Source organism: Rhinichthys klamathensis, unplaced genomic scaffold (genome assembly GCF_029890125.1).
Source record: "Rhinichthys klamathensis goyatoka isolate OS25496 unplaced genomic scaffold, OSU_Roscu_1.1 h1tg000208l_1, whole genome shotgun sequence".
Classification (NCBI taxonomy): domain Eukaryota; kingdom Metazoa; phylum Chordata; class Actinopteri; order Cypriniformes; family Leuciscidae; genus Rhinichthys; species Rhinichthys klamathensis.
The window spans coordinates 853,786-875,269 of NW_026606733.1; the positions used below are offsets into that span (position 1 = coordinate 853,786).

Here is a 21,484-nt window from a genome sequence, read left to right on the forward strand (position 1 = left end):
AATTCCAGTGTCATTTTTCACGAGAGCTGATAAGTTAACAGAAGTGTGTCACACATTACTCGCATCATACTATTATTCACTCACAGCTTGGTATATAAAATATATTCGACTAAGGAAACTTGTTTGGTTGACCCTTTTGCTTCCCGCTCGTTTAAATGGTCTGGCTGTTCTGTTCTGAACTTTTTACCTCAAAATCCTGACATATATTTTTTCGTTAAGACTCTCGAAGGTTTTATATAGGAGTGAATTGTTTTATTGGTTTATACAGTTTTATTGGTGTTTTCATAAAAAATGAACGTTAAATTCGTATAAGAACGTATATTTTTGTTACTTGACTGACAGGTCGATAGTTATGATGCTAATTGTGTTTGCTAGCTGAGATAAGCTGCGTTCCTACGCGAGCCTTAAATCTCACACTCGTCAATTGCCATTTTATCAATAAATATAGATATTTGTGTGTAACACCTTACCGTTTTTCTACTTAGTACTTATCTACAGATATACACGTACATCATTTGAACTTTCATGAATAGAGAGGCTCGAGTGTGATACCTGACGCAACGGTTTTCTTTGGTAGCGTTGTGTTTTCTGACGTGATCATGGATGAAGGCAGCATCAGTCAGCCATCTGAGAACAGTATGATGATGGACAGCTCGAAAGAAGCTGCTCTTTTATCCCTGATGGACAGGACAGGCTACAGCATGGTTCAGGAAAATGGACAGAGAAAGTTTGGTGGTCCACCTCCAGGTAATATGGAAACTGCATACAAGACTATCATCTAAGTTAGGCCCCATGAATAATTTATGTATGGGCCAGACGGATGGGGAAATATTGTTGACCAGTAGCCAAATAGCTTTTTAGGTATTATTTTAAGCACCTGATGTAGATAAATCAGCATTTCTAAAATCTCTGATTCCTGGGACAAAATGTTAATCCTCTCCACAAATGACTTCAAACTTGCAATGAGCTTTATTCTGTTTCGTTACAATCCAATAATTTCAATATAAGTACAATCAAGCTCCAGCCAATGCTTTTTCTTGCTTAATATCATTCATCACATCATATTAAAAAGGCAAAATGACTACAAATGTAATTTCATGTTGTCTTCAACAGTTTACAATTAGATTGATTCATACAAATATGATTTGTAAGTAGTCAAGAAAGTTTAAATGGCTCCACTCCTTATGATGTATTTAATCATCTTTATTTTGTTTATTAGCCTGTATCATAATTTACCTCAAAATGTGCAATAATATTGGTGTAAAACATTACTGTAATATAATTAAGACTGGAATGCTATAATACAAAACCATTCAAACTTGATATTTTTAGTTTCATCAGATAGTGGTGTTCATAATAATGAACTAAAGTTATGTCTCAGGTTGGGAGGGCCCCCCTCCTCCACGAGGATGTGAGGTGTTCGTGGGTAAAATCCCCAGAGACATGTACGAAGACGAGCTGGTACCTGTTTTTGAGCGGGCCGGACGCATCTACGAGTTCCGTCTGATGATGGAGTTCAGTGGGGAGAACCGTGGCTACGCCTTCGTCATGTACACAATGCGAGAGGGAGCCCAACGAGCAATCCAGCTCCTGGACAACTTCGAAATCCGCCCCGGAAAGTTCATAGGAGTATGTGTAAGTCTGGACAACTGCCGCCTTTTTATCGGCTCCATCCCGAAAGACAAGAAAAAAGAGGAGATCCAAGAAGAAATGATGAAGGTCAGTATATCACAGGACTGCACACATTAGAAACTACACAGAACTGTAAAAACATGTTCACTAGCACCATCTTGTGAACAAAAAACTTAAAAGAAATTGACTTCATTTTATAACATTACAGAAAGCATAATAAAACAGTTGGTTGTGATCTAATGTCTAATCTTTTTTTTATTGCAATTCTAAATCCAGGTGACTGAAGGGGTGGTGGATGTGATTGTGTATCCCAGTGCAATGGACAGGATGAAGAATCGTGGCTTTGCCTTTGTCGAGTATGAATCCCACAAGGCAGCTGCCATGGCTCGCAGGAAACTCATACCAGGTGCAAGATCACAGTGGAAATATACATCTTATATACATAAAATATTTATTTGTGGTGGTACTTGATATGGCAAGCATTATTATTTCTATTGCTCATATATTAGTTTTATTAATTTTCACCGCTTTGTAATCTTTAATCAAAATATAAAAAACTTGCTATACCACCATGCCTCTTCATGTACCCCACCTGGGTACATGCTGGTATGTAATGACAACTTTTCACAATTCAGTCAATTCCTCCAGTTGATTATGGAAGTAAAACAAGATCTTTGCTGGAAAATCCATAAAAAAACCCCACACATGATATTTTGTAAATAAAATAATTTTATTTCAGACAGATAGGAATAAAGTGGCTGGAGAAGCATGCCAAAAATAGAAACTTCATTTATTATAATGGGAGCAAATAATTTTTGTCGATGTGTGCCCACTGTAGACAGTGTAGTCTATTTTTTTATTTAAAGGACAATAATTTGTATAAATAACGGCATTACTTTTTCCAGTAACGAGTAATCTAATTGATTACTCTTCTCATCTTAATAACGCCGTTACCGTTACTGCCAAAAAATGCGGCGCGTTACTATAACTGATGAAGCTGTTTTTTTTTTCATCAGACCAACTAGATCTCTGAGCAAGAGGCAAATACTTTTTTTACTGTTCTTCCTTGGTTAGTGGGCAGAGCATGAGACAAGCGCATAAATGCTGACGATTGGCTGAGGTAGAGTAAAATGTCATTGTAAGCCAATCAGAGGTAGAGTTGGGCGGGTGTTCGAAAGCACGCATAGTTGTGATGGGCATTCGGCTCTTTTGACTCAGCTCACTGAAAAGAGCCGGCTCTTTTGGCTCACAAACGGCTCTTTAAATGACTTTGACTATAATATTTCAATTTTTATTACATAATTATTTAATTTCTATAGGCTAAATTTGTAAAAATAGAGTCGGCTCTTCAGATATGCGAGATATGGCTCATAGAGTCGGCTCATTCGCGAATCGCGAACGACCCATAAAAAGCTAATTCGCGAACGAGTCGATCCATCATCACTAACGCTCATTTGCGAACGACCCATCATCACTAACGGCTAACGCTCATGAATTGCGAACGACCCATCATCATAACGCATAGTCGGACAGGACAGGACAGGACACACAAGGAACAACACAAGCCAGTCAGTCTTTTTGGTATATTGCTTAAAAAGCTTAATTAAATTTTGCCCAGTTGTGGCCTGTTGAGGGGCAACAAATATCAAAAGTTCCAAAACATCTAATGTGTTATTTGCATTGATCCACTATATAAACATAATATCTACATACATGGCATTTGATTGGAGGCTAGTCTCACTTTGTCCCACAGCAACATAATTTTTTTTAGATGTGTGTACAATGTTTCTGTTAATAATGTATTGTATTAAGTGTCCATTTCATTATAATATTCAGATTTATCATAAATAATTGAACATGCACATGTATTTTAAGTTCCGTTAAAGAGGGGTAGAGGTGGGGTCACATTTAAGCATTTAAAATTTAATTTTACTTGAAAGTAACGCAAAAGTTACTTTCTTAAGTAACTAGTTACTTTTAAAATACTATAGATACTTTATAATAACTAGTAACTGTAACTAATTACTTTTTAAAAGTAATTTGCCCAACACTGACTATCACACTATATTGAAAGTGTAACCAATTTGGTGTTTCAATTTTAGCGGGTGCATATTTCACAAGGGTTTGAGCATGACACTTCAACATTACACTATTCACAAATACGCAACTTGCTGTGTGTCAATGTCAACTCTATGTTTCAGGAACATTTCAGTTGTGGGGTCACACCATCCAGGTTGACTGGGCAGAACCTGAAAAGGAATTAGACGAGGAAACCATGCAACGAGTGCGAGTCCTCTATGTTCGTAATCTCATGCTGAGCACCACGGAGGAGACGCTTCGCTCTGAGTTCTCACGCCTGAAGCCTGGCTCTGTGGAACGTGTTAAGAAGCTGACGGATTATGCCTTCATCCACTTCTTTAACCGTGATGATGCCCTAACTGCTCTTGAGTCCATGAATGGGAAAGTTATTGATGGTTCGCCCATCGAGGTGACTCTTGCCAAGCCTGTCAGCAAAGATGGGAGCAAAAGATCCGGACCACGGAGTAGCCACAATGGAATGGCAGCTTGCGGAAACTACAGCGATTCCAGCTTCTTGTTCCAAAGCAGAGATGATGTGAACTTTGGAACAGGAGCAATGGGTGATGGGTTATCTGCACGCCCCCTCAGCCTGCCGCCTCACTTGGGCAGCCCGTATGCAGTGGACTTAGATCGCTGTGCGTATTCATTCCTACCAGGATCCACTTTGGTCCCAGTCAGCCTGAACACCCTGAAGCCCAGCCAGCTGAGCTCAGCTGTGTCATTGCTGGATTACTACTGCCACAAGAATGACTGGTCTCTGCCTGAGTATCACCTCTACTCCCTAGCCGGACAGGAGGGGAAAATACTGCTCATCTACAAAGTAGTCATCAGCAGCACCAGGAGCAGCTTCATGCCTGATAAAGTCTGCACCATATTAGAGGATGCCAAGGAGCTTGCTGCTCAGAATGCACTCTGGAACCTGGGTTAGTTTCTCTCAGTTGTTCTCTGGTTTCTGTAGTTTTTTTTCTCTCGGTACAACATTTATAGGAATACCAGCTTACATACAAATTTAAATTAGAAGTGCACTGATATAAAAATTCTGCCCGATACATACAGTATAAGACACGGGTCGGCAACCTTATGGTTTGTCCGATCTGCGTGCCAGTGCAGGTTAAAATCTCTCACTTTAAAAGTATTAGGTTCATGCAAGTTTGAGGGAGTTTATTTAAATGAAATACATAGGCCTACACCTCTTTAGCTATTGTCATCATGTGTCAGTGATTACCGGTATCCCTCTGCGTGTCAATTTTGGCACATGTGCCATAGGTTGCTGCTGACCCCTGGTATAAGACGATAATTACTTTAATGTTATGGCTGAAACTATCTATGGCCAATGATTAAATTGTAACATTTTATTTTCTCTAAATAAATCCAAACTAAAACATTTAAAACTACAATCAATCATTTTAAATATATCACAAGTGACCATTATAAAGTACAGTATGAAGAATGGATATTTCTTTTGATATTTGCATTTAACATTTAATTTAATTTGTTATTAAATTATTAGGCTAGTCTTTTTTTAAAGATTTTTTATGACCATTAGATGACTAAAAAAAAGAATACTTTAATTGAGAAATTCATACTTTTATAAAGCAAAGACAATTGAATTGATCAAAAGTGGCATAAAAGATATTTACAATAGTACAAAAAGTCATATTTTTTATACATTAAAAATTGCTTTCTATCTTCAGAGAGTCCTGAAAAAATGTCAGTTTCCACAAAAATATTAAGCAGCACAACTGTTTTCAGCATTGATAATAATAAGAAATGTTTCTTGAGCACCAAATCAGGATATTAGAATGATTTCTGAAGGATCATGTCACATTTTAAAATATATTAAAGTAGAAAACAGTTTTTTAAAATTGTAATATTTCACAATTTACTGTTTTACGGTATTTTAAATACCATAAAAAAACATAAGAAGCTTTCTTCAAAAGCGTTTTAAAAATCTTACCAACCCCCAACTTTTGAATGGTAGTGTAAATATCAAATATCAACATATCTGATATATATCCTAAATTGATTGTTACAGATTAATTAAAATGTCACTGTTGTCTAACAACAATATGCTACCAATAAATTGTGCAAACTACTTTCAGTATGTACGTACATGTTAAAGGTTGTGTTTTGTGTGTGTGTTTCCATATAACAGATTGCTCTATCAGTTCCCCTGGCTCCCCTGTGAATGTTTCTTCTCCTGCACCTTCTGGCTCTGGTTTCCTGTCCTTTGGATGCAGGTCTCTGCCTTACCAAGCATACCCCATGGCCTCCATCTCACCTCCTCTGCCCATCTCCTGCTCCTCTGCCCAAAGACTTTACATCCCCAACCAGTCATCGTTCCTGTAGTCAAGCCATCCAGTATCTGAAAAGTTACTTTACTTGCAGTGTGTTTCTTAAATGTTCATATTCTTAAATGTCGGTTTTATTGTTTCACATATTTTTCGGTTTAGTGCTGTTTTAATAGAATGACTAGATTTTTTTTCATTTTATTTACATACTGTAACTTTTACTGTTGTTGTTTGTTTAGCTGAGAATTTTATATATTCTGTTTGGGTGTTTATTTCCCTTTTTTATTCTTAAGAAGTAAGTTATTTACTTGCATTAGAAACAGTGTTTGAATAGAAACTAAAGATATAAACTGTTAAAATTAGCAAAAAAACAGACGCATCTTCTTAATACTGCAATAGTGAGTAGGTAATGTTGCACGTTCAACTTTGTGTTACATTCCCCCTGGCAGATTAAATTTCATAATTTCATTTTGATTGTTCATTTATTATGGATTTAAAAATAATGTTTTGATAATGCTAAAATGACCAACAATGCTCAAACATTATAACAACCTAGTCAAGCATGTCGTTATTAAAGGTGCACTTTTATATTGTTTTTGTATTTGTTTTTTGTTTTGTTTTTTGCGCTTGGCCTATTTGGCAGTCGTCCTCAATTTATATGCCAGGTTTGCAAAAGCAAAACTTTTCATCATGATCTCATGATGTCTGGTTTCATAATGCAACCCACTTCATGTAATATAAAACAGCTTTTATTAGTCTTTTATAATTTTAAACCTTTTTAAAGATTTCCTTATGTGTTATAATTTTAAGCACTTTTAAGTCATTTGAAGCATATTTATTGTAATTATTTCTGAGTCAGATATTATTTGATTAAGGTAATTAAACCAAGTAAATATTCAAAAAGTACAGAATAATACATCTTTATTAAACTCAAAGGGCAGTTAAGTTTTGTGCATACAAAATTAAATGGACTCTGACACTAGGATACAGGTAAAAAAAAAATTATTTTGCATAAAATGTTAAAATATCCAATGACTACGATAAAAAAATACAATCCAATTTTGCAAATTATATTTAAAGGACAAGTTCGGTATTTTACACTTAAAGCCCTGTATTAAGATCGTTTCTGATGAAATAAAACGGTTAAGATTAAAATTTGGACACATGTTGCTGTCCCGAGAAATTTCGGTTTCTGTGGTTGCACCCCCCCCCACAATGGTTGCATACTGTAGGTGCACAGGAACAATCCTTCATAAAACGCATTAAAGTTTAGTTTACAAAGACGTTAAACTCACCAAGTGGTCAGGAGTGTTCACTGATATCCTCACACAAAAATCGCTGCAAAAGATGCTTTCCAACAGGTTTTATCGTAGTTTTTGTCCAAGTCAAGTCAAATGGAGTTGGACAAAAACTACGATAAAACCTGTTGGAAAGCATCTTTTGCAGCGATTTTTGTTTGAGGATATCAGTGAACACTCCTGACCACTCATCACTCAAACATTGTGCACTTGGTGACAATTTAGTATAATTGTGTGTCAAGCTTCTGGCTTGACTCATTGCTGTCCTCTCCTTAGTTGTTTTCAGTAATTAGATAGCCTCTGCTTTGCTCTGTAACAATTTTAGATCACCTTAGTCAGGATTTTTTAAGAAGTAGATTAAATTGGCAATGGAGATGCTGTCTGTTGTGCAATGGTGGGCCTTTCTCCCAGTGTTGCTGCTCATAGAATGAGCTGAGGCTTAGTAGGGCAACTCCAGTGATTTTTAATGAGTTTTTTGATGCTTTGGAGGCAGTCTATGTTCATAACAGTGAGAGATGTAAACCAGTATGGAGGACGAAAGAGAGTGACACAGAATACTCTCATTATAAGAGCTGTATAAGGTTTGTAAGATCTTTTTAGGACACAAAATTAGTTGTTTCTTTACAAAATATAGCCATTATTATATTCATTTGCTATACAGGATTGTACAGAAAGAGAACGGGAAATGGTGTTATTTGGAAGCGCAAACTGGATCTGAACTGCATTGGGTCAAGTGTGTATTTTAAATATTTAATTATAAATGGAATTTACTTACTAGAAATGTGTTGTACATATTGCCTTACCTTTACTCTTCAATTCTTTAGCTTCTTTTTATTGATGCCCATAAAGGACCATGGGACTGGCATCCATGAAGTACACCAGATAAGCAGATGTTTGAAGAAGCTCAGGGGACGTCTTTCGATCCAAATCAGGCATGTGGCTGCAACTCTTCCCAATTCAATTGGGACATTTCTAACATTGGTTTATTAAAGCATTTTTATTTCCTTTTTAGGAAAGGCAGAACAGGGTTTGCCGAACAAAAGTAGCACCTCGGTTCATCATTACTTCTTCATTCTTGTCATCAGGTGTACTGTAACAGTACAAAAGGTGCTTTTGGTAAGTATTGTGAAACTTCACACAATTTGTAGTTTGAATAGCCCAACAGTATAGGCACTAAAAATGACAGTCTTACCCCAGGTCTGGTAATTACTTTTTCGAAGCTTTTGGTAATTAACCTGTCCACTCTGGGTACTGATAAATACTTCCATGATGTCATGAGGTCTTTATCATTTCGTACTGTGAGACACTTCACCTGTTTGGCGTTACTGTGGTGGCCATTGACGTCACATATACTTCATTGGATTCAAAGGGAGTACTTCAGCTTTGAAAATACTGAAGGGAGCAGTGAAGGGGGCTTTTTAACATGACATCTTCAGAAATCCTGCAGTAACCTTGGAAACCACAGCCAAAAGCTGTGTTGCTAGAGACAAACTATGTTATCCCCTCTCAAAAGATGAGGTCAACCAGTTTCCTGGAAGGAAAGCTTTGCCCGCACTTAAAAGGTGATGTTTAGGATTAACAGACCATTTTGGTGTATCTAAAAGATTGACGGCATTTGCTATTTGAACAAATATTCAACATTTCTTTTGTATTGACTCTTCTCATAGATGTATACTCGTGTTCACTTATTGTGTCCAAATATTAGTCAATGTGATGTCAGTTGAATACCTATTTAGTAAAACAAACTGCAGGATGAACCAATGTGCCATTTGTCCCATAGAATCAGACTTTCCTGTTAAAATTAAATTAAAATTACTGTGGCTTAGGACACATTTTTCTCTGAACGGGACTATATCCTCCTGGGACCCAAGAATAGACTTTTGTCCACTGTAGTGGACATTATATTTTAGTGAATTTCTCTGACATCATACATGTCACATGACACAACCTGGGTGTCCTGTAAAGAGCACATTCAGGACTTTTCAGAGATACCAAATGTTTGGAGGTTTCACCATGAAAACAACTTCTCCTTGGTCTTTAAAAATGTCTGACATTAATTTAGTGATCAAATGTAGCATTCTTATGGAAATATGATAATATATTGTAATTATAATTTAAATTGGACTACTTTTCAAATTGTATTTCATAAAACAACATCTCAGGAAAATGTTAAGGGGTTTCAAATAAAAAAATTACTTTCTGTTACAAAACAGGACATTGATTTCAAACGTGTCCACTGTAGAGGACATCAGGACTAAAATCATGTTTATCAGGCATTCTGGGAGACACAACAAGTGAATATGGAAATAAATTATACATCAATATTCCTATGAAATATTAGATATTATTATTAAAATGTTGCCAATTATTACTCCAATTATTACCCTTATTTTTTCATTAAATGTTGCTCCAAGAACACATTAATGTGCAAATTAGATACAGTGTATAGATACATTGCATTGAATGGGAATATTAACTTATGGCCATTTTACCCACATATTGCAAAAAGTAAAATGGTGTATCAATTCATTCCATTATTTCTTTCATAACATAGTTGAGAATAATCTTTATACAAATTTTGGTTGAAAAAATCCTGAAACCCCAAAATGTATTGGTGATTGAAAAAAAAATCCCATTGGTTTTGCCTATACATATAATTTCATGTCATTTTATTTTTTAAACAACTTAGTCCTGGCGTCCACTACAGAGGACATAGCATAACGTATGAATAAAATATTATTTTATATATATGTTTTTTTTACCATTTGTTTATTGTGCTCTAAACAGTGTGATGACATGGAAAAAAACTAAATTCAAAAAACTTTTTTTTTCTGGGTCTCAGGAGGTACCATTTTCAATGCCTATCACTAGGGGGCAGTGCAACACTTTGTGGCTGCAAAATTGTCCCAATTCCACTGAATTTATGTCGAGGTGATTGCTTGAGTTCTCTGAATATTTTCCTTTATTTTCCCAGAATAGGTTTTAATAATAATTAATAATGAATTAATTACATTTATATAGCGCTTTTCTAGGTACTCAAAGCGCTTTACATGGAAGGGGGAAATCTCCTCAACCACGAGTTTTATGCAGTTCACTTATATATCTATTCATTACACGCCCCCTTCTCAAGTATGTCACATATATAATTCTTATTTTTTTATTCCATGATCATATATCATTTTGATCTCAATTACATTGTGCACTTTGAATATGATTGAGAATGAATGTTAAGGTGGGTAGTTGTTGCCAATTTTTAGTGAATGCATCTTCATGTAGCTCTTTGCTTCTTATTTTTTCTTCATAAAGTGAGTGGCAGAGGTCACATGTTGGTAATAGTATTTTACAAAAGACTGTTGCCTCCTACAAAATGACCTGTTCAGTTCCTTAAAGTCCACCTGTAGTCATTTTAACCCTTAAAACACATTTGATCACCAAAATGACACATTTGAAAGTTTTTTACTGTAAAAAAAAATCTTTGTGCCTTGAAAAAGCTTGAATGTAACTACCCACTTGCTTCGTTTAGTATATGTGGATCCATGAGTATGTAAATTAGTCCCGGCTCCACTCACACCAGCTCAGAGATGCACTCGGTCAACTTTACTCAAGTCACGGTAGTAAACACTGCACAATGGTATTGCTCTTTACAATCTCGGACACATAACAGTAATTAATATGATTAGCGTTTTGCTTGACTATGTTATCAAACAGCTAATAATGTGTTGCTAATGTTACACAAACCATGTTCGCCATCTCAATCTGCCTTCTAAAAATCAGCATCCTTAGAAACGTTTTTAACAACTTAGAGCATCAGTGGAGAAAAGCATATAGTTCATCATAACATCATAAAATACAACATATACATAATTCACCCGTTATATTGCCAAATGTACCCGATCATATCAACAATAAAAACCTGTTTTTTGCTAAAGCCCGCCCGCACATTGACGTGATTGGTTACAAGGTGAGACTCTCTTTGGTTCACTGCCGTTTTAAGGAGAAAATACTCAGCAATGGTGTTGACTTATGAATTTACACATGGTTTGTCTGAAAGCATATTAAAAACACCACATAGCATATAAACAACTGTAAAAGCTTGATTTTCACCACAGGGGGTCTTAAACTGTACTAATATACAATAAAGTAAGTGCAAGGAATATGCATTCACTTTATATTTCAGCAGTATCTTAGTCCTTATATTTTTTAGATTCTGTTTCTGGTTGGGAGGCTATTTGTGGAATGAGAGTGCCCAAAGCAATGGATCATTTTAAGAGCCAATTGCCAAGCGTTTTAAAATTGGAGTAAATCTTATTAATAAAGTCGAGGGTGCTTGGTTGTGTGTTATAGATACAGTCCAATAAAACAAGCACACACAGATACACACACACATGCACTTTCGTGCATGAAAAATGGATAAGTTAGACAGATGAGGTCAAGAAGCAGTCTTAAGGTGCTGTGAGAATGGGTTCAGGTGGCAGAGCCCATATGTCAGAAGCAAGACTAGAGGAAAAATGAAATAAATTCTCCTTTCTCTCAAGCTAACTCGTATAAGCCGCACACACGGGACACATTGTTACTTATGAGGGTATCAAAAGACAGTAGGCCCCACAGGATAAAATGATCCCAGCAGGATTTTTCTGACCCATAATATATCTGAGCTTGGATCATGACTGACAGCATGCAGAAAAACTGATTTAAAAAAAAAGATTCTCATATTGGCAGTGAGCTCTTAAATGTACACATATCATTTTGTTCATACATTTAGACAATGCATTTTTGGAATCAGCATCCAGAACAGTGAGATTATCCTTCTAAAATATGGTATACTGTATAAAGATGAGTTAACAAGTTCATTTGAAGACATACAGTAGATGGTTAAAATTGCTTTAGACCATCGGGGTATGTGGGTACCTGTATTTGAGCAAAACAGACCGCGCGTTCTCTGTTAGTTCACTATTTCATAATCAGTTTTTATCACAATATTATAACAATGTTGCTTCATTAATGCTATAGTCAGACTGACAGCATTTTGAATAAATGCCCACAGACCAGCTTCAGTATGGATAGTTGATAAATGAAACTACCTTTTCTTTTTCCAATAAATGGTTTTATATTAAGATGCATTTATTTGCAAGAGAACATGTTTGTTTTTACAGTAGATTGCCCTGACTAGTTTAATATAATATATACACTCACCGGCCACTTTATTAGGTACACCTGTCCAACTGCTCGTTAACACTTAATTTCTAAGCAGCCAATCACATGGCGGCAACTCAGTGCATTTAGGCATGTAGACATGGTCAAGACAATCTCCTGCAGTTCAAACCGAGCATCAGTATGGGGAAGAAAGGTGATTTGAGTGACTTTGAACGTGGCATGATTGTTGGTGCCAGAAGGGCTGGTCTGAGTATTTCAGAAACTGCTAATCTACTGGGATTTTCACGCACAACCATCTCTAGGGTTTACAGAGAATGGTCCGAAAAAGAAAAAACATCCAGTGAGCGGCAGTTCTGTGGGCGGAAATGCCTTGTTGATGCCAGAGGTCAGAGGAGAATGGCCAGACTGGTTCGAGCTGATAGAAGGGCAACAGTGACTCAAATAACCACCCGTTACAACCAAGGTGGGCAGAAGAGCATCTCTGAACGCACGCACAGTAGAGGCCTGCATTTCAGCCCGAGCCCGACGGGCCCCGACTTATTTAAGCTCCTAGGGCCGGGCTTCGGGCCAATTTTCACGTCATAGTTCACACGCGGGCCGGGCCTCGGGCCTGTTTTAGGCTTATCTTTTTTATAGCCTATTTTAGACATTAATTAAAATAAAACATGAGAAGATGACGATTGAAAAGCAAACATAGAAAGACGTTTTATAGCCTATCACACTGACATATGACTGACACATGACAGTCTGCTCATGCTCACGCTCACGCACACACACACAGGTTTCCCGGCGGCGCGATCTGAGATTCGCGCGACCGGCTCGTTCTAGTGTCCCGCTATGGTAGCGAGCGTGACTTCAGCGCAGCTGGAAAAAGTACGACTGGATTAAAACCTTCCACTGTGGATGCTGTGCTTTTTCTTCACGATGCTCTGAGACTGTTCTTAGCCATGTTAGGAGGAGGTTGTTTTTTGTTTGATTGGACTTTATTTTCATGAGTCTGTTGGAAACTATTGGAAATGGCCATGTTCTGTAGTGAAGAATTGATTTTTGAGGTAAGATAACCTGCATGTTTGTTTTTAATGTAATTTATTTGATTTGTTTAGATTGCATTCTCTGTATTGTAGCCTATATTATAAATTCATTTAGTTTGCGAGCGCTGTTGCGACTGAGCAGCAGAGCAGTTTGCCTCAGCTTTTCAAAAATGACAATAAACGTTTAAACTAACGTTAACTGTCTGTGTGATATGCTTAAGTTGTTTTATATCTATGGATTTTATTGTAGCCAAGTAAAGTGTTGATTTGAGAGGCTATAAATCAATCAATGGATCAAACATGTTTAACTCGCTGTCGGCTGCTTGGTCGTCATACATTTTTGTTGTTGTTTTTTCTTAATTAACTGTATAAAGAAATGAAAATAAACTTACCGGTAAATACTTTGCCATTGAAAACAAAATATATCTGGTTTACTGACTGCAACATAGGTCAGGCTGTTTATCTTTTTTTTTTTTACGGGCTCGGGTCGGACTCGGGCTGATCATTCTGATGAGCTGTCGGACACGGGCCGGGCTAGGGCCTGAGCGTCTCGGGGCAGGGCCGGGCTAGGGCCTAGATTTGAGGCCCGTGCAGGGCTCTAACGCACAGTACGTCGAACTTTGAGGCAGATGGGCTACAACAGCAGAAGACCCCACCGGGTACCACTCATCTCCACTACAAATAGGAAAAAGAGGCTACAATTTGCAAGAGCTCACCAAAATTGGACAGTTGAAGACTGGAAAAATGTTGCCTGGTCTGATGAGTCTCGATTTCTGTTGAGACATTCAGATGGTAGAGTCAGAATTTGGCGTAAACAGAATGAGAACATGGATCCATCATGCCTTGTTACCACTGAGCAGGCTGGTGGTGGTGGTGTAATGGTGTGGGGGATGTTTTCTTGGCACACTTTAGGCCCCTTAGTGCCAATTGGGCATCGTTTAAATGCCACGGCCTACCTGAGCATTGTTTCTGACCATGTCCATCCCTTTATGGCCACCATGTACCCATCCTCTGATGGCTACTTCCAGCAGGATAATGCACCATGGCACAAAGCTCGAATCATTTCAAATTGGTTTTCTTGAACATGACAATGAGTTCACTGTACTAAAATGGCCTCCACAGTCACCAGATCTCAACCCAATAGAGCATCTTTGGGATGTGGTGGAACGGGAGATTCGCATCATGGATGTGCAGCCGACAAATCTGCGGAAACTGTGTGATGCCATCATGTCAATATGGACCAAACTCCCTGAGGAATGCTTCCAGCACCTTGTTGAATCTATGCCACGAAGAATTGAGGCAGTTCTGAAGGCAAAAGGGGGTCCAACCCGTTACTAGCATGGGGTACCTAATAAAGTGGCCGGTGAGTGTATATATACATATATTTACATAAAATATACATAAAATAGTCCTTTTGACAAATCATTTTTTTACAGTAGATTGCCCTGACTAGTTTAATATAATATATATATATACATATATTTACATAAAATATACATAAAATAGTCCTTTTGACAAATCATTTTTTTACAGTAGATTGCCCTGACTAGTTTAATATAATATATATATATACATATATTTACATAAAATATACATAAAATAGTCCTTTTGACAAATCATTTGTCCTGTAATGATAGATAGATGGAATGTAGCATTTTACACTGCATGACATTTCAAGCTATTTTGAGAAATTGCTGCTATAACATTTAGCTTTCCAATTTCCAGAGAAATCTTTTTGTTCATTTCAGTTCATGATGAATTGTAATGGATAGTTATATTTTTATAGACAACGCGTTCCATGGCAAGTAATGAAAATCTAAGACAAACAAAGATAATTGGTCTTTAAAAATAAAAAATGAAAATAACATGGCAAGTCAATTGCCCGTGCAGAAGTCTGACCAATTATAAAAGCCATGCAAGAAACCTAGATAACCATTCATCTTTCCAGGAATTTTATAAGCATGCCAGACATGTACAAATCTTGAATTTATGTTCATAGCTCTGACCTGCACTTTGCACCTGCAGCTTGACGCTAAAATACTGTTCTCTAAAGGTCAATATGTAGCCAGCTGTCAAATAGGCCACCTCCCGTGACAGATGATGACGAACTTTTCCAACCTCTACATCCATCCACAAGCCAATCTGATGAACAGCGGGAGCTTTAGTCACATATCTACTAGTAGACCTTAATCATCTGGACAAGAGCACTGTAATCTAGCTGTCTAGCCTCATTGCAATGATATAGTTTGACCTTTGGCCATTGTGAGCTAGGATATTGACACAGGAGACACCGATTCTATATATTAGATTTTCTGTGCTCTCTAGTCTCAGAGCGTTGTTTTCAATTTATGTGCATTTGTGGCAGACTTTCATTATAAATATAATTTAATGCATTGCTACTTTACGGTTTGACATATTGCTTTATTGGACATTAACCAGGCAAGATGAGTGTGGGTTATACCTGTGCTATATGAATATTGCTTACACAGCACAGCCTTTCATACTTTTTTACATTTCTCTATCAATCTTTCGCTCTTACTTTCTATAAAACTGTCTTGTATAGCACTATGATTCAACACCTTGTCTTTTGCATTTGATCGGAGCAGCTGAATATAACTAGATGTGATGTTTTAGTCACGAAGCTTTATAAAATGTGTATTTTAAACAACTTCAGCTGAATCGGTTAGGAATGGAGTCTGCTGTCTAGAAGTGTCTTGAAACCACTCTGTTGTAGCACGTGCAGAATGAGGCCTGGCATTGTCTTGCTTCCCAGGAAAGATGTCATCTTGATGGCAGTACAAGTCTCTGTACAATCCCAATATACGCCTCCACGTCAATGGTACCTTCACACATATGCAAGTCACCCATGCTGTTTCCACTGATGCGCCCCCATACCATGACAGATGTTTGCTTTTACAACTGTCACTGATGAAAATCTGGATGGTCCCTTTCATCTTTGAGACTGAGAACTCAAAGTCTGTTTTTCCCCAAAACAAGCTGAAACGTGGACTCATCTGACCACAGCTCATATTTCCACTGTCTTTGGGACCATCAGAGATGAGCTCGGGCCCAGAAAACTCAGCGCCATCTCTGCATTGAACAGATGCACAGATTTCTCCTTGTGTGAGAGAGATTCAAGTTGCATTTCTTGATGTAGCGGCAGACTTTGTTAAGTGACAACAGTTTTCTAAAATACTCCTGAGCACATGTGGCTGTATTTAACAGAGAAGCATGATGGTTTCTCTTGCAATGCCATCTGAGGGCAAAAGGTCATACACGTTCAAAAGAGGTCTCCTAGCTTGCACTTCTTCTACACAGACTGAGTTTTCTCTGGATTCCCTAATTCTTTTCACAATAATATGTATGGTAGATAGTGAAAGACCTAAATACTTTGATTCTCTCATCAACACAGATGCAGCAGTTTTTATTTTTGCAAATCATACATTATAACAAGGAAAAATATTAACACATGAGGGAAATCATTGTGATGTAGGCCAAGGCCTAAATCTAGGTTTTTACCAAATTTTTCAGGCTAATTGTAGTAATGACGGATCAGACCTGTTTGCCCAATAGTGGCAAGACACATATGTATATAAGGACATCTGACAAATTAGTTTGTCCGTCAAGAACCAGGAAAAAAAAAAATCTGAAGACTGCGAAATCACCTGGTAAATCCGCCATAATAATAACAATCCGCCATGCAACATGCACACCTGCTCTTAAAGGGTATGTTGGATGACGCTCTGATTGGTTTATTTCACGTTACGTCCAAACCACACCTATGAATAATGAAGCTATTTCAGACCAACCCCTTTTAAACTTGCGTCGGGCGCAAGAGTCATTTATCCCGCTGGTAAAATAGCAACAGCGCTCAAGACCCGCCCACAAAGTTACTTGCGCTCCGCGCTTGATACTTGCGTTTCAGATCGTTAAAGGTGCCCTAGAATGTGAAATTGAATTTATGTTAGCATAGTTAAATAACAAGAGTTCAGTACATGGACATGACATACAGTCTCAAACACCATTGTTTTCTCCTTCTTAGTTAAATCTCGTTTTTGAAAAACACCCCTGAAAAAGAGGCGAATCTCCACATAACACCGACTGTGACGCAACAGTCGGGATCATTAATATGTACGCCTCCAAATATTTGAATATGCCAGCCCTCAATGCCAGGCGGAACTGCGCAGCCGAAGCATGGCAGTTGCTCAGTGTTTGGATGTACACATGAACACAAAAGTATTTTTTAGTCCCTTCATCTGAGCCTCTGAAGAAACAATGGGTTAATTTTATTTTCTCTGGAAATTTCCAAACATTTCACCGACGACTGTTTCCTCAACTTGGGCCAATACAGAGCTGGCCTCGGATCGAGCTACCAAGCAACACTTTCTGATGTGTAATTGTTCAAGTTCAGACAGGTAATCTTTCTCTCAAAATCGTTCAATACTGTTTATGCATCAGTAAGTCAAGCCAGTGACTAAAATATCAACTTCACATCGTTTCTATTAGTAGGATGAAAATAATCGTATTTAAATTGTGAACAAATTATATACAGAAAGCGATCAAAGAACAATCTTTCCACACAGCGCGAGTTTATCTGGACACTTGCCAAACTCGTTATGAAATCAATGACGCACGTTACTGCACAACGAAGCTCTTACTGTATTTACATCATCGTGTTTGCAAAGCATTTTCTGCACTCTCACCAATGCAATGATAAGATCTTCATTCTCGCGATCAACACGTCATCTGCTCAATGCTCATCACGGCAACATTTTATGTGATAGGAATAGATCTAAATACTTTAAAAACATCTCACGATTCGTTAATCTCGATAGCTGTTATAGTAAAAACGTATAATAGCAGTAGTAAAAGTATCCGAGAGAGTTTCACATGTAATGCGTACTAGCTATTTCATATGCAAGCATGTCAGCCAATCACAGCAGTGGCCGCGGTTACACTGAACCCCACAGCAGACACGCCCCTTCAAACAGAGTGTTCAAATCAGAGGCTAAAAGCAGGCTAGGAAAAATGCCATTTATTTCTAAATTATGATTATTTTTGATCTAAAAAACATACTAACATTATAAGGGCAACCCAGGAAACATTATAAAATAATTAAAAAAAACATTCTAGGGCACCTTTAAAATAGGGCCCAATGTCTTCGGTAGATGCTCCTTTTATACCCAATGTGTTGTAGCTATCAAAATCAAAATTGGTTTATATTTACAAAATACAATTTATTTGGCCAGTGAAAACATTGAAAATCTTTTCTTTGTAATTTTCCAAAATAAATAAAGATTAAAGAGAATTTTAAAAACCACAGATACTTGATTCCCAACTTTTCTGGAATTGGGGTTATACTTTAAAGCTGCTGTCCGTAGCTTTTTTTGGGTTAAAAATTATCCAAAATACATATTTGATAAAATACATAACCAGCCAGTGTTCAAAACTATCTGCTTGCCTTAGCTCGATGCAAAACGGTAAGCTTGTAATAATGTTTTTAATTTTAGTGGTACTGGTGGATTTCCGCGGGAGATTCGAGCATGTCTTTGCGTCATTACGTCACATCTGTACACATAAAGAAGGAGTCTCGGCTAGTATAAGCTATATTGCGTGTGAGGATGTTGGAGGTAGAGATTTACAGCCTTTTCTCACAGCACTTGATATAATTAAACTTATCAATTTGATGGCGGATCCAGAAAGGTTCAAACGACGATCATCATCAGTGACAACTAGAGACTCACCCGCTGTAACATGCAAAAGACTTCGGAGTGGCTACAGAAAAAAAGAGACTGCAATACCGGACCCATGCGAAAACAAGGATAATATCGGAAGGACATTACATGATGTAGTCACGCAATGCTTGCTGACGTTGTTAACATTAACAATTAGAGAACATAGTATAGCTACTTTGCACGGTTTTGCGTGAAATGATAACTTATAAGCAATTGTTAGATTTAATCAGCGCGATTTACTGCAATGTCAGAACCAGAACAAAAGTGAATGTTTCTTACTAGTTCAGATGACATTTCCCGGTGAAAATTCTTATGTTGGTCATACTTCCAAAAAGAATAATCTTTGATTCTGAATGCAATTATCCACATCGGCGCGGTGACTGACAGCTGCACACTCTCCTCAAACACTGTGTTCATCCGCGCTGTGCCGTGTCGAGGGTGTTGAACTACAACCCACGTAAAGTTGATAATTCCGCGAATGACTGCAATTGCAGATTTCGAACAGAGATGGCGACAAAGAGGAAAAATGCCGGACTGCAGCTTTAAACAGGGTAAAAAAGATTTAAAAAGAAACTGAAAAAGCATGTCAAGAAACAGCTGAGTGAAATGGGGTCATGAAAATTGAACACACCATGGGCCCTATCTTACACCCGGTGCAATGCAGCGCCAAGCGCAACGCAAGTGTTTTTTGCTAGTTTCAGTCCGACGCAGTTATCATTTTCACGTCCTGCGCCACGTTGTTTAAAGGCCATGGTGCAGGTTAAACACCACTGTCGATTAATGGGTACATAAAGCAGTTAAGATATGTATATAAAGTTAGAAATGTCTCCAAAATTGTGTTAAAGTCCAGTTTTTGACGTTTTTGGTTAGTAACGGTTATTTTTTTACGCGACTCGGCGATGACGTCACATGAGGTAGACGCAGGCAGCGGCGCGCTTGGTTTAGTTACAGTTCTGATGGTTCACAGCCGAGGAGATCGATGTTCTCGTCAGGGCCGTAAAATAAAGAGAAGTGACATTGGGCCGGGGATGGGACAAACCCACCCAAATTAGCTTCGGTTAAACATGCACATAATAATTTGGGTAAATGTGTACGCTTTATGCCTATTTTTCCTATCGTCATGAACACAACAATGATTTCACTCGTGTTTAAATAGTTTTCCTTATAATAATGTATCATTTGCAAAAAGTAAAATGCATCTGTGTAGATGAGAGAATCATCTACAGTGTATGCGCGTTGTTCATTCTGTATTATGGCCAAGCATGCGCGCTTAAAATAGCATCTGAATGTACGCGCTAGACCTAGACTTTAGACTAGGTTAGGGTGACCAACAGTCCTGTTTTCACGTCCTGTCCTGGCTGGGTTTTTTTTTTTTAATTATGAAAATGTCCTGGTTTTCAAAACTTCTGGGAAAGATCAGCTCTAAAGCAAAACATAGATGGGCAAACAAGGAGAATGAGGAAGAAAAACAGGATAAAGAGGAAGACTAAAGATACATTTTGTTAGTTTGTTTTTGTAAGCTTGTGAGAGCTATTTTTGTTAAATTTGGAGGTATTTCTTTTAGTTATTTCTTATTTATATATTTATTTTTCTAATACAGAAGAGACATTATTTCATTCATTCAAACCTGTAATAATTATATATTTCTTTTTCTAATACAAGAGACATTTCATTCATTCAAACCTTTAATAAAACAGGCTCTGAGAAGGCTATCTGAATTTGTGTCTTGTAATATAACCATTTTCTACAGAGGAGGCATAGGCTACTTTAAATATACTGAAATAAGGCATCGAGTAAATTTCGAGTATAATTTGAGTATCTGTTTGCCAGGCCGAGTGTCCTGCTTTCACCTCTATCTCCAGTGAAAATGTTGTTTGCAAACGTAGCTGACGACGATTAGGCTGGTCATGTCTTCAGTCAGTGTGATTATTGTTGATAGTGCTAACTAGTTTTCCTCATGACTGTCATTGACACCGTCAGGCTTACCAGGAGAGGGAGTGAGTTGTGGGCGGTGTCGTCCCATGGAAACTGTGGTGGAGAGCTTGTGTTGTAGGGAGGTGAGCGCGTTTTGGTTGCTGGTCGAGGACCTCACCCCGCGGCCAGCAGTTGTAACGTGCCTAACGCAGCATCCTGGATATGAGGCATAATGCCTGAATCCATTTGTGCTACACATAGCATACTCACACTTCATGCAGGATAATGGTCCCCTTCAAGCCAGCACGCACGAGTATGTTCATGGTTTATGTTTACTTTACCTTTTTATT

At 37.7% G+C, this 21,484-nt stretch overlaps 1 protein-coding gene across 1 annotated transcript; it reads left to right on the forward strand.

The window, feature by feature from the left end:
* Positions 1 to 506: 506 nt before the first annotated feature.
* rbm46 (RNA binding motif protein 46) lies at positions 507 to 6,570 on the forward strand. The gene is made up of 5 exons (XM_056263586.1): positions 507 to 747; positions 1,382 to 1,719; positions 1,909 to 2,038; positions 3,834 to 4,634; positions 5,867 to 6,570. Exons 1-5 carry the CDS (start codon positions 600 to 602, stop codon positions 6,058 to 6,060), a joined length of 1,611 nt encoding a protein of 536 aa, XP_056119561.1. The 5' UTR covers positions 507 to 599; the 3' UTR covers positions 6,061 to 6,570.
* The last annotated feature ends 14,914 nt before the right edge of the window (positions 6,571 to 21,484 follow it).

Coding starts and splice junctions, on each gene's coding strand:
- rbm46 (XM_056263586.1), top strand. CDS start 600: ATGGATGAAGGCAGCATCAGTCAGCCATCTGAGAACAGTATGATGATG. Junction 748..1,381: donor GTTTGGTGGTCCACCTCCAG/GTAATATGGAAA, acceptor GTTATGTCTCAG/GTTGGGAGGGCCCCCCTCCT. Junction 2,039..3,833: donor TCGCAGGAAACTCATACCAG/GTGCAAGATCAC, acceptor TCTATGTTTCAG/GAACATTTCAGTTGTGGGGT.